The sequence below is a fragment of the Lissotriton helveticus genome, chromosome 7 (genome assembly GCF_964261635.1).
Source record: "Lissotriton helveticus chromosome 7, aLisHel1.1, whole genome shotgun sequence".
In the NCBI taxonomy this organism is placed as follows: Eukaryota; Metazoa; Chordata; class Amphibia; order Caudata; family Salamandridae; genus Lissotriton; species Lissotriton helveticus.
In genome coordinates, this window is record NC_136068.1 from 1,588,346,082 (window position 1) to 1,588,360,661 (window position 14,580).

Sequence of the window (14,580 nt, forward strand, 5' to 3'; positions counted from 1 at the left end):
CAGAGGATACACTACACTACTGAGGCTCCAGACCCTTTTCTTTCTTCACTCATGTAGTGCCTGCTGCCTCTGTGCACTACAGAGGTTACACTACACTACTGAGGCTGCAGGCCCTTTTCTTTCTGAACCCATATGTAGTGCCTGCTGCCTCTATGCACTACAGAGGCTGCACTACACTACTGAGGCTCCAGGCCATTTTCTTACTGCACTCATGTAGTGCCTGCTGCCTCTGTGCACTGCAGAGGCTGCACCACTGAGGCTTCAGACCCTTTTCTTACTGCTCTAATCTGTAGTGCATGCTGTCTCTGTGCAATGCAGAGGTTACACTACACTACTGAGGCTGCAGATCCAGACCCTTTTCTTTCTGCACTCATATGTAGTGCCTGCTGCCTCTATGCACTACAGAGGCTACACTACACTACTGAGGCTCCAGACCCTTTTCTTACTGCACTAATCTGTAGTGCCTGCTGTCTCTGTGCAATGCAGAGGTTACACTACACTACTGAGGCTGCAGATCCAGATCCTTTTCTTTCTGCACTCATATGTAGTGTCTGCTGCCTCTGTACACTACACTACACCACTAAGGCTACAAATCCAGACCCTTATGTTTCTGCACTCATCTGCAGTGCCTGCTGCCTCTGAGCACTACCGGTGTGACACTGCACCACTGAGACTGCGAATCCAGTCCCCTTCTCCACTACTCTATAGTGCCTGCTGCCTCTGAGCAATACCGGTGTGACACTGCACCACTGAGACTGCGAATCCTGTCCCCATCTCCATTACTCTATAGTGCCTGCTGCTTCTGAGCACACAACTCCAGGCTACAAATTCAGACCCTTTCCTTTCTGCACTATTCGTGCCTGCTGCTTCTGAGCACCACAGAGGCTACACTGCACTACATGGCTGAGGCTGGAAAGCCAGCCCCTTTCTCTAATGATGTACATACACGCCCTGTCTCCAAATCTCAGGCTGCGTGTCATAGAGAATCAGGGCCGGCCTTGGACATGGGCGAGCTGGGGTCAGGCCCGGGGCGCCAATATTCCGAGGGGCGCAACAGGGAGCTGCCTGGCTTAATGTACTGCAAACAGCAGCTCTTAGAACCAACCTGGTCTCAATCTGTCCTGTTAAAGACTGTGTAATCAGACCTTAATGGACCTCCGCGTAATTGTTAGCACCCCATCAACCCCCCGCCCTCATCCCAGCTTCCTCACACCTCCTGCTTCACACCGCAACGACCCGTCAGCAAACACCACATTTTGTTTACGCCCAGGGCACTGTTCCGGTCAATTCGATTTAGGGTCGGCCCTGATTTACATATGAATTTGAGGCTTCTGGTCCCAGATGCTACCCCTCCATATCTCAACACGTTCAGGCTTCAGATCCAGCCACTGTTTCTGCACTCATCTGAAGGCGCAGCTTCTGCGAGAACAGTAACAGGTTGCAGATGCCAGGCTCTTGTCCCAGGCCCTGCCTCTACCTGGACATGCTAAAGCCAGGAATTGAATCCAAGGAGGCTGTCCACGTCCTCTTTCTACACGTGTAAACCTCCCGCGTTTGTTTCAGGTTCCCATACCTAGAGACGCATGTTCTCGGGCCTGTCACGCGAACTGCGTGAGGCTGCTGCATACCAAACGCCAAATTGACTTTCAGTGCTCATTGCCTTTGGTTCGAGGACCTCACCTCTGCATTGTTACTTCCGAGTGTGGAACAAAAACCTGACCGTCCGACCAACCATTGTATGGCATGAGAAATTAATGTTCGAAATCGTGCACAATTCTGCTAGATTCTATAACTTGATTGCTCGCAGGCCTCATTTTTGCTAGCCCCAGAGTGACGTGTTGAACCTGTTCTCAGAGAAAGAGCGGTCCAGTGGAGCCCTCTCGCATCAGAACAAGCTTTAGGGTGTGGTTTTAAACGTTGGGACTCATCTTGGGGATTCCTGCCCTGCATTGGTTTTAGTTTCGCTTAGTACATAACTACACCCACTTACTACAGAAAACTACGTGGAACCTGCGAATCACCAGTTTGGATCCCACTGAGAAATATCTGCCTTTGGTTCTCCATGGGGTCTGAGATGAGCACCATTGAATAACAATGAACAGAGTAATGGCATTTTATTAATCTTTGCTGTTTTACAGAACGTCTCAGTGTCACTTTATTTGTGGTATGTCAGAGTGCCTCGCGACCCTGGGGGAAGGAGAGGTGAGGAGTAAAGATCGAGAGCAGGGGAGTCGTGGACAGGACGGTGAGTTTACGGCATAGACGGTGAGGGTTGGAGTAGGAGATCTAAACGCGCTTCACAAAGCTGGAGCGAGCAGGGCCCAAGAAGGGAGCAGGAAAGGTGTAGTTAACAATGTGGAGTATGGAAGAAGAGGATAAGAGTGGGTGGGATTAAACATGAGGCACAGGGGAGATTACAGACGGAGGGGAGAGTGAAGCTGTTATGGTGCATTTAATCAAAATGTTGCCTCTATTGACTTGGAGTCTACCGTGAAGAGCAGACCTTGAAAGCAAAGTTTATGGCTAGAAGAAAAATTAAAGGATGATGCTTGCACAAGAAATAAGGACCTGGCTATGAGTTAGAAGTCGAGGATAAGGAGCAAGGTTGACCAACCATACCAGTTGGCTTTGACACTGCTCTGCTACCACCTTCTCTCCCAACAGGCCTACAGACAGGCCCTGCGTTCTTCTTTGCACCAGGGATACATTTTCCTGCAGAGTTTGCACTGTGGCCTCCAGGAGCATAACCCGTCATTTTCCTTTGGTTCTTTTGAAAGTTGTAAATGAGATACGTCCTTGGGCCTGCACCGTATGATAGTTGTGATTGTAAAGGCAAATAAGCTGTCGGGATGTGCACTGATGTCGCTTAATCTCTAGCTTACAGCATGGTAGTGTCTTAACCATTGTTACTATAGTGCAGTATGAGCTGCCTCCTGGTGTCTAGTTATATCATTGCAGTGTGTATTGGGCATTGTTGCACAGTTACAACATTGCTGCAAATTCTGCCCCTGGTGTCAAGTCATGGTTGTGCATTGTGTGTTGGCCATTGATGTCGAGTTGTTATACCCCATTTGTAACCTTCCTTGGTGCAGTAAATTAGCAGGGCATCCCTTTGCATGCAATTATAGAACTGTGTGGCACTTAACTCTTGGCACAGTACATTTGCACCATGAAACTCTCGGCTCTAGACCTTTTTCAGAAGCTGCCAATCCCACTCCAAGATGTCCTAGGTGATTATATGCTGATAGTGCTCCCCAGACCGTGATTTTAGAAAGTGTGCATATGTGTTATAAGCAGGGTGTGGGGTTAGAATGAAAGGCAGGCTTTTAGCAGTGTGTGTAGCACAGATTTAAACATATATGGGTTGCCGATTCTACATCAAGTTGGAGGTGCCTTGCCCCAAGTCCAGCAGAGATGGTTCTGGATGGCAGGTGGTGGTGGGACTATAGAAAGCCTCTGCCTGCAGAGCAAAACTCAGGTCCAATGCTCTGCACGGTGCAGTCACTGTAGTCCATCTTGCACATGTTGCAGTCGCAGCTGAGGGCCACTGGGTAGGTGATGAAGGGGTCCACGCCAGGTGGGCAGTTGGGGAGCTTGATGGTGTCGTAGCGAATCTCCTTGTAGGTGCAGACCTTCTGACTGTTGGTGGACAGGGCATGTTTGTAGACTAGCTCCTGAGGAGAGAGTGAGAGAGAACAGTTTAGGATGTTTGTTTACTTGCTCAAGAAGCTTTGACCACATTATGTAGATTTTGTGGTGCTTTCGTAAGCCCATACATGTTTGCAAAATATTTGTACTAACTTGCCAGTTCAAAAACGATATATTGTACGAGCCTGTGCGATCGCACCAGTGCAGTCTTGGCAAATGTCTGTCCACAACTCCACTAGTGCAGTGTGTGTTACCTTGAGCCTGAGGGGTGGTGGGGGAACCACAATTAGTGTCTGGATCATTGTAGGAAAGGGCACTTGCTCACTTGTAGTTCTCTGTGTTATTGCGTACCTCGAGGCTCACTCTGGTGTGCCTCAGAAAGACGACTGCCTTACCACTTACATTGCAGGCCACTCGGCAACTCACTAGAGTAAGCAACTATCTGCGCTCCCAGGGGTTTCACCTTTCAGGATTTTCCAATCGACAACTTTCTAACCTGAGAAACAGCAAACCTCGAAACTTCCCTGAAGAAAATACTTGAGAAAAACAAGCAGTATTATAGCACCTGAATGTTGAGAGCTCCACTGAAGACCATGGAGTGGCTCAAAGCCAGTAATGACTGGTAAAGCACTTCTGCTCCAACATTCCGAAGTTTGTTTTTCTGCTTCTCCCTTTTTAAATTGGAACATTCTACCTTCCCTCCCCGGTGCATACAATAGCCCTTCTATCTCAGTCTATAATGGTTGTTAAAGGCCCTTGCCCTTTTTACAGGCTCTCGTCTGCAGCTGTGACCTATATTTGAGGTTCAGAGCTTTTAACAATCGTTATTGCCATCGGCAGTGGGCTTAATATCCTAATTATTTAGCTTTGCAAACAATGGAGCAGTTTATTAATATGGAGTTATAAGAGCCCAGATATAACTTGTTAAAGTACAATCATTGTCAGCTGTAGCAAACACTCGCAGGAAAAAGGGTCTTTGCTCCTCGTATCAAAAGCGTGTTCGATTTACTATATTTCATCCTAAAATGTGTCTAATGTCTTAGCTATTGCTACCGTAGTCCAACGACAGCTTGTGGAATAGCATTTCGCAGTTTCTGATTATGCTTTGGCGTTGAAGCGTCACTGCGTGAAACCTATTGCTATATTACAGGAGTGGTACCTCTAGCTTGCAGACAAAGGACACACTTCCATTCACACAGAGTATCAAGCCGTAGGACCTCAAGGTGCAGACATGACACGCTGATCTTCTTGAATGTACACTGGTTTTGCCTTAATATGACTTGACAGACCTTGTTGTCCTGTTACTAACCAAGACGTGACTGTCAATGAAATTTCGACTTTCCTTCGCACCACAAGACAATAGGCACTTACTAGGATTGGACAACATTCTTCCTGACAAACAATTCAGAAATGTGAATGTTTAATTTGTTTATTTGCTTTTACAATTATTTTCATAATGCTCTATATATAAAATTGTTGCTGCAAAAGTGTCTTTAGTAGCTTTTTCTTTTACTTAATTGTATAAGGCTTGTAAAACGATATTCACTGACCGGTTAGGTTGAAAAATGTTTTGGTAGATTCTTTGCAATGTAATGTGAATGCTTTCTAAGAAATATCTCTTACATGGGGGGAGAAAGTGCATTATTCTCAAATCGCAAACATTTAAGCTCCGCATAAGGCAGGCAGAGAAAAGGACTCTGAGATAAAACCAAATAGAAAAATTGTCTTTTTTTTTATTCTCGCCTCTTGATGTTTGTGGGGATCCATGCTGTATGTACAGTTTCCCCATTTCTCCTGCATAATGTATTAGGTGAGTGGAGACCGATGAACAGAACTGAGTTTTGGGGGGACTGTTTGATTTGTCTGCTGTCTGTGTGTTAAGCTTGTTGACTGGCTGTATTTAACCTGTCCGTTCTTAATGTTAGCTGAAAAATAAACTCTAATCTTGTGCAAGGAAAAGTAATTAAAGTCATCCGCCTTTTGAAATCTAGTACAGGGTAAAATTATAAAGGTAATAAACGCCAAACAAAATAATCAGAGCAAAGCAATCAATGTAATCCCTGTTGTAAGTGAAAGCAAATGTCATCAAGCAATCTCCTGTAATCTGATCTTGAAATTTTTTCAAGGTAATCTCCTTCCAGAATCCTGTAATTTATTACTGTGGCAGGAGAAGGTGCAGTTCGGATTACTTCTAGCCGGCAGGTTACTTGAGATCTTATGTGGTTCCCGCTCTAGAAACAGATTGAGCTTCTTTGGGGTTGAGGTGAGTAGAGCAGAGTTAAACTAAACCGAAGAGAGCGGTGTGATCACAACGGTGGTTACCAGAGCACACAAAAGCTTGTAGGAGTCTGTGGAGTTCAGTGGAGCTCAATGGAGTATGGAGACCTTTTTAGAGAGCTCAAACGATTGGAAACATCTTGGGGAGTTGGCGCGCAGGTGGCACTGAAGAATCCGAACTGTGCATTTTTGCTAATCTTGGACCCATCTTGGTTAGAATACATTTTGCACCCCTAATCTGGTGCATTATTTTTATGCAGATGTTAAATGTTTTTAATTATCTAAACCATTTATAAACATTTGGCCATTGCATATTTGGGCTATTAAGCCTCCAATCATTTATGTTCACTGGTCCCTTAGTTGATACAGATTCTTGTCTGTATCACATTTTATAACAAAAGAGCTAATTTAGAGAGTGGCGTAAAGGGTACTCCAAACTGAAGACCCGCCTGTTTAATTTACAGCTAATAGCCCGGGAGAGACACCTGAACTTGGAAAAAGCACCCTTGAAAACCAGACATTAGTTTGATGATTTAAAGCTTCTTTTCAAAGTTTCAGCTCCCTCGGTCACATGCAAAACATTAGCAGACTTTCCTGCAGGGAATCCATTGACGAGATAGAACATCCTCCATGAGGTCCGGTTTACACTGACCAACGTATATGAGTGGTATGAGTGGAACTGGGGTGGCAGAGTGGGCTAAAGAACGGTGATGGATCAAACCCAGATCTTTTGACTGGGTGTGAGTGTTTGATTGGTTCTGATGCTCCGTCCATCACCACCCCCTTTTGTACCAACGTATATGAGCACTTACTTTGAAAACAATTCAAAGACTGGTGTTTAGAAATTCTTTTGACTGGCTGCCTCAGTCAATTGGTGTCTCCTATATACTTTTGCATCCTGATGATGACCCGTTTTAAATAATCTAACCCAGTGGTCGTAACATCAACAGAAATAACATGTGGACTGTTTTTCAAGAAATTGATGGTGGATATCGGCACTCACTCATCGGGTTTTGATCTCTAACACTCTATTGTTCCTATCAGCCACATGTATATATTTCTGTACATAGCACATATGTACTTTCTGCACTTATTGTCACTTTCACTGCGCCGTCACCCCCCTTTTTTTTTTTTTAGAGCATCTTATGTTTTTTATAGAAAAAATGTGTTTGTCACATTGTAATGAATTTAAACAAAAGTTCCTCAAACCAGAGCAGTAACACATGAAATCAATATATAACTTTGAGTTATTTGTGTTTGAGTTGTTTGTACCCCCTTCTTGACAGTTTGCCGTGGAAGTCAAGGGGTATTCTTCCCCCATAGGGGTCACCTTTTTGCTATTAATTATCCAGCCCTGGTCACTGGGTTACCCCTTTTGTTTCAGTGATTTATAGTTGAGCAGAACTCAAGTATTTCCGCAACGGAGACTAATCAATCTCGGTCGCTGACCTACTCCTGCAACAACCTGATGGAGTAAGGGACGTCAGAGGTTTGGCCATCCCACCGCCCACCCAATTTAGAATGGTCAGTCGAATGGCCAGCTTTTACACTCCCTTACTGTGTGAAAAACATTGCAGTAAGGGACAGAAAAAACCCGTTAAATTACCCCCACACCATGTGAGAATTCTCCCTTGGGATGAGGCTTATTAGTTTTCGTGTTTTCAAAAGCAAAATCCCGTTTTTGGATTTTGTTTTGAAGAAACAAAAACTTGTTAAAAGTTTCACAGGCGGCTGTCATGTTTGGCAGAGCCATTCATCAAACTTTTTAGCTCACTGACCGGAACCATTGTGATGGCGGTTCCTGTCAATGACTACAGTTTTTCACTGGGCTGACAGTCAACTCTGAAATAGCATGACGGGTACTCCATCAGGGTAACTGAGTATTTTACCCCATTACCCTGATGTTGTACAATCCATACTCTGAAATCTAAATCTGGCCTTGAGTTTCTCTGACAGTGCTATATTCCATGTCTGCCACTTTTGGATGAACTGTGAGGAATAGTTACCAATGCTTTAAATAAAGATTTGCTTTTGCATTGTTTTTTTACAATTGTAATTTTTATCACATACATTTGAAAGTGCGACTGCTAGTTAGTGTTTTACCAAAACCATTAAACAATTGCACTTTAGATCGATTACACCAAAGAGAAGTGCTGCCTATTGGAGGAAATCTATGCATGTAGGCTCTTCAGCAGGGCTACAGCCTATTCCAACATTCTTTCTTAGCCTGTTGGCAATGAAGGTCTAAATCACTGTAAATATGCATTCTTTAGAAAACTGCTTTACTCTCTGAAGCATTGCATACGGAGGTAACTGAAATATAAAAGATGGAGTCGGGCAAAGATAATTTTCTCCGTCTTCTGCTGAAACTAGTAGCCTCAAATTGTCTAGGTTAATACCCTTGTAGTTTACCCAACAAAGAAGTCTGCTCTGCACAACTACCACTATCTAATGTACTGCCTAAAGAGACTCTTGATATATTCAGTGATAGCCCTAGTGATTAATCGTTATTCGACGAGTACTTACCTGTGATATGCTCCTTGAAAATTCTTTAAACTTTCCAAGAAATCCATGTAATTCAGCTCTTCATGCACTAAATAGAATATTAAGTTCTTTCTTAAATATGGTGTAAACGATATTCAAAACTGACCTTATTCTGAGAATTATGTCGTCTATTCTAGGTGCCCTAGCCAGGAGTCCCGAAACCAGTGAAAAGTCTGAGTTACCACAATCTCAAATTATTACAGGTTCAGATCCCCCACCATCTTTTAAAGGGACACGAAAGCACGCCTGCATGTCTCTTGTCCACCAAACATGCAGAAAGGAGCAGTAATTTGACAATTGATGGGAAATTAAACAGGGCCACCGATGTTAAGAAAACTAAATTTCCAAGCCATGTAAAAAGAAAAAGGAATCCATTTTTCCAGTATATTCATTAATACAATTATTCCAGGGAAGTGAAATGTTTTTTTTTAATGCAGCTTTTCCTGACCAAGCAGAAACAATTCCCTGCTAACTGATTTTTAAGAAGCAAGCGAAGGCGGAGTAACAGACCTCTTTAGCACAATTGAAACCATAAATGAAGGAGACCTATATAAAAGGGAAAGAAGCGCAGAAACTTAAATATGAGATCTAGAACTTAAGATTCAAACCTATACTAAGGAGAATTTAGAGTTGGGTGAACTTTTCCATCTAGGTCAAACTCCAACCTAAAGTTGTCTCCAAACTCATTCTCGTAGGCGATCACTGTAGGCAACTATTCGGCCAATTAGAGATTCAACCATTTAGTGGCTGAATTTAGAAGACACTTCGATGCATCAATAATTGGGGGGTGTGATGACCTAGTTCGAACAGAGGCTTTCTGAAAAAGCTGTATAGTCACAACAGAAAAAAGTCCCACAGTTATTAACTATTGACTTTGGAGATCTCTTTGCTTATGTTGGGACTACGCCTGGGTGCTGAACTCCGCTCTGTTCGCGAAGTTTGCTGAGCTTTCTGCACTCCACGCTCCATGGAGCTTGCGAGTGCAGAAAACTCCGCTTCGCGTAGCGCAGCAGAGTTTTTCCCCTGCTCGCACTCTTGAACAGTAAGTTTGCGAGCTGTAGCTCGGTTAGAATTTCTACCCGAGCGGCAGGAAGACCAGCACGAACAGTAGTTTTCACTACACTTCACTACTTACGGAACCACGCAGAGTTTTTTTGTAACTTCGCGGAGTTCTGCATAGCAAAACTCCACAAACTACACCCAGACCTAGTTGGGACCCCCTTTAAATAGATCAGAATCTTAAGGCTGATCCATATGCGCTCCTGTTAAAAATGATGAACACAGTGATGGAGCAAGGATTCGCACGTGAAGCGACTTGCTTGTATTCATGAACCTCGAATAACGTTAAAAACACTAATCAACATGTTTGTCTTACTAAAATCACATTTTACATAAACACTGGGTGTCCGAGAGAAGCTTGCTTATGTGTTTTGCTAACCATAATACGCTTGCATCTAAGATGGCTGCTGCTATGCGATGGTTTCTATTGAGTATGCGTCTGTCATACTCACGGGACATGACGTACTCTATGCTTTGGAGGGTATCTTTTCACTTCTGTGCACTAGTATTAATATGGCTGCTCTATGTCTTCACATCCAAGAAGCTTGCACTGCTGCTTTTGCCAAGCTTTTCGTTCTGCTTAATCCTAATGCTATAGTTAAATTTAGAATAATGGGTATAGAGTAGAGAGACATGGTATACAGTGTATTAATTTATTCTGTGTTCTAATATTGTTTCTTTTCTATTTTTCATATATCGTAATCTTTGGGCCCGAGAGATTCTATTACTCCATCTTGAAAAGCCAAACTGCGCATGTCAAAACTCCAGAAGGAGCTATGTCATTTGTCATTGAAACTCGGCCAAGGCACGACTTGCTAGAAGATGTTCATGGGAAAGTCAACTTCTGACCTCTGTGAAGGAAACTGAGCTGAAATATAGACTACATTGTATTTATTATTGATACATTCACTGCCGGGGGGAATAAAACATACGTGAGAAAAATAAAATTGATGGGTGGGAACGTTATTAGAATATTCAAGAGAAAAGTGTCATTTTGGTATGGTGTGATGACCTCTCCTCAATTTCCTGTCCAATCCAAATTGGGAATCCTTACATTTGCAACATTGGGGGGTGGTACACTGACCTGAAAAATATTATAACTAGCGTATGTTCAGCTAGAGAAATTGTCCGACTTGTCCAAATAGCTGACCTGTCACTGACCCAACGCACTCAATAGGTGACCAAGAGCAGAGGGCTGCGGAGCACTCTGTCAGAAGATTCAATACTCAATCGGGGTTCCGGGAACCTGAGGTGCTGGCGAAGCACTTTGTCTGTGAAATCGATAACCCAATCGGGGTTCTGACTATTAGCTGCAGAGAGGGAGTAGCGCTGGGGTTGCAACTGAACTGCGGTTGCTGGTCTTAACCTTTGGTGATCCTGTCCTAATCCAAATCTGGTTTTACCTGTCCTGTACTGAATCTGCACCTGCATGCCTACTGGCGACTACAACTTTCGGGTTTCTGTCTTTTAAACTGACCTGTGGCCAGGGTTAGTTCTTCACACCATTCCTAGGTAAATATAAATTTGTGTGGGTTCGTTGTTGTTTTGTTTCCTTCTCTCACCTTCCCTAAATGTTACATATTTGAATAATAGTGCTTGCATATTATGTTCCATCGCTTTACCCTTCCTATTGCTAAATTGTTATGTTCCTCTTTACCCTATCCTTTTTGCTAAATACTTAAATATTTTGATCGTATTTCATGTTCCTTTTCTTTACCCTCCATATAGTTAAATGCTTAAAATCATTTTGATTGCATATTAAGTCCTTTTTCTTTACCTTCCCTATTGCTAAGTGATTGAAATTAGTTTATAAGATTTTCTGCATAGTTACATTGTGATTCTGGTTTTTATTATTGAGAGTCTACTCGTGTTCAATCTTTGGATCATGACCATTTAAGAAACTTAGATAAAGATTTTAAAACTTCCTGAGTCTGTGGTTATGATATGAGTGCAAAAGTATTTTCCTATTTATGCTAACACCCTGATCCAATAGGTTTACAGGTACCAGTGACCAGGATTGGTAAGTCAATGGTATAGGACCTAGTAGGTAAAAATAACTGGTAATAGAGCGAAGGTTACTTGATTAAATTATGCGTTATTGATTATGGGCCCAGGTGAGTATGGTAAATTCATAGTCGGGTGACCTGCGCGCTCTATCAGTATAGTAGACATTAAATTGATTACTCTTCAGAATCATTTCCATCTCTTCAAATCAATATAGTTCAGGTTACTTCTAAATGAGTTCCATGTATGAGACTGAACTATTGTAATTTATTCCGCAGTCAAAGAATTGATGTTATTCCAGTAACTGTTACCACCCAGATGATATGTCTAGACGCCAAAGCCTTATCTACTATCAAAAGTTGCTTATGTTGCCCTGAAGGCTGTTATGCAATATCCCAGGAACTAACTATGGAGGCATGTTCTGTAGTATTACCAACTGCTACATGTGATCAGGTTGTTAATCTCCCTCAGCAAATTGAGCCCAGTCTGCAGGATGGGAGCAGAGATGAAGTAAACTCATGGTCATGTTTGGAGGGTGGGGGTGTTTAATCGAAACAAGCCCCAAGAGTTCACCTCTACTCTGATTTACCCCACATTTACTGATTCTTGTCTTGGAATTTGGCAAGATTACCTTCCGGAGAGCATAAAATAATTTTTTTAATAAGTGTTAATGTCGCTAATATTTATCAAGAAACCTGATAAATACTTAGTAAATTGTAGCCCTGCCAAAGGTTAAAATAAAGGTCTTGCAAGTGGTGTAAATGGCACCCACTTATCCGTGGAATAGTCCTTTAACTATGTGGTTTTCCCATCACCCCAATATTCCTGCTCCAGGTGTAAGGTGTGACTCCTCCGTGTTATTATCGGGACAGCAATAAGCCTTCCTTCTGTTCGAAGTAAACTGCAATATTGTTAAATTCAGATGACAATTTGTCATTCTATTGTAGCAACATTTGAGCGTATTACTGGTTGCTTTTTATTTGTGGAAGACTTAATTCCTAAATTCTGTAATCATGCACAGGGTGTGCGTAGAAATGAAATGCTTATTTTGACGTTGTGAGGAATATTTTTGCACCATAGTAAAGCAAATAATCATGGTGCAAACCTACTCTAGAAATTGAAGGAGAAGAGCAGTTTTATAACTACTGGTCAGTTTGAAGACAATATTCCCTCTAACCCAACTCACAAGAGCATTATTGCATGCTAAACAATCATCTCCATGATTACAATCTATGAAACCTTTGGGCTCCTCTCTGGGGCACAGATATTCGAAAATAACCTTAGTGGTTACTCAGTCCAAAGTATAAAAATGTCGGTACCACTTTATGATATCAGGGTTGAATTTGAGCAGGAGGTAATGTTGAGGTTTAGAAATTGTGTGGCCGTATAGTGTAATCACAAAAATGCCAATTCTTTGTTTAGAATTTTAAGGGACAATATTATCTCTAAATCTGGACTGTGTATGAGCAAGAAAGTCACACCCCAAAAGTTAATAAGCACTGGTAAAGCCAATAAGTCTTGCCTTTAGGACCTCTTGGCTTTCCAATGGGTTTAGCCATGCTGTACAGCATCCATGATGCTGTTCAGCATTACTAAAAGAGAGAAAAAAAAGGCTATGCTGCAGACTGTCATATTGAATGCATGTGCACTAAGCATGCGCATGGTTACAAATTGATGCAAGTCCTTTTTTTTTGGTCTCCGATCCGAGTTGCAGCCTCAAAACTAGCATTGAACAGACCTAGAATGTCATCCTCTACAGCTAGGAAGGAGCGCCATTGGCTCCCAATAAAGGAAAGGATAGCGATTAAATCACTGTGCGTAGTCTTCAAGGCAATTAAGGGAAAGGGCCCTAAACGTCTGCAAAAGAAATTCAAACAATACACACCGGCAAGAAATCTACAATAGACTGCTGCAAAGCTATGTAATCCAGAATTTCGGAAAATGAAACTGGGTGGACGAAACTTTGGAACAAACTTGCAGCATTGCTGAGAAACATTAAGGACCTCATAAATTTCAGGAAAAATCTTAAAACGTGGCTATTTCCACATAATTATTTTAAAGATCCATTGAATGGTAGTTTCTTAGGAGAAGCAAGCGCCAGGATGCCGTAGAGGTGTGAGCCGCGCTCTACAAATATTATATAATAATCCTAAATAGCCACGGTTCAGACAGTGTTGGAGAGGTATGTTGGAACCAGGGGGCTGACTGTTCCAGGGTGTTTATTTTTTTGCCATCCTGTTTCCACTTTATGGGAAAAACAGGTTGTACTCTAGATTCCTTCACACATTCTAAAGTTCAGAATTACCCCTCACCCTACCACTTGGTGTATGGTGCTAATGGGAGTATACCGGGGCAGGGAAAGGTCTGAAACAGGCTGCATTTTAGTTCTATAATTGTTTTACATGACTTGCTACGAGCATACGCATATTTGCACTGCTATCCCCCTCAGCTGGGACTGGATCCTATCCATATTGTAATGTATTCAGACAAAGGGATCCTTTTCAATATTACTCTAATAGGTCTCCAAAGTAGTATGAACAAAATGTACCAGTTTGAGACTAAACATTTTCTGAAGTTCAAGGTGTCAAAGAGCAAGGTTGTGACTTTTAGAGACCAAAGCAAATCTAGCCGATACAGGTGGGTGTTGGGTCATGAAAGACTGGAACCCCTAAAAGCACGCCCATATCGCAGAAGAGTGTTTGAGTGATAAGCATCATACAAATCACCAGGGTGGTAAGGCCTTGGCTCAGGAAGGGGTATCATCTCCTTAAAAAAATTACTTGATAGAAGGTATTTTAAGAATCTAATTGACCTGTATGAGGGAAAACTCCTGCTACACTTCTTTATTCAGTTGAATATATGCCTTTTGATTCCTGGTCCTCTACTGCAAAAAGTAGAAGGGAAAATATGTCTCAATCTCTATTTTTTGGGACCCACAGTCCCAATTGAAGCACTTCTACTAGAATTCACACTTTTACTTTGGCTATAGCTGCTATGATCTACTGGAGCTATCGTCTTATGCATTCAGTGGTTGGATAACTGAGAGAG

The 14,580-nt window shown here is 42.4% G+C and overlaps 1 protein-coding gene across 1 annotated transcript in view; it reads right to left on the reverse strand.

Moving 5' to 3' along the window:
• Window positions 1-3,443: 3,443 nt before the first annotated feature.
• LOC144767557 (lutropin subunit beta-like) overlaps window positions 3,444-14,580 on the reverse strand; it is a 32,552-nt gene continuing 21,415 nt past the window's right edge. Inside the window, exon 2 of the mRNA XM_078650982.1 lies at window positions 3,444-3,674. Within this exon, the coding sequence (XP_078507108.1) occupies window positions 3,444-3,674 (231 nt within the window). The remainder of the gene's footprint in view (window positions 3,675-14,580) is intronic.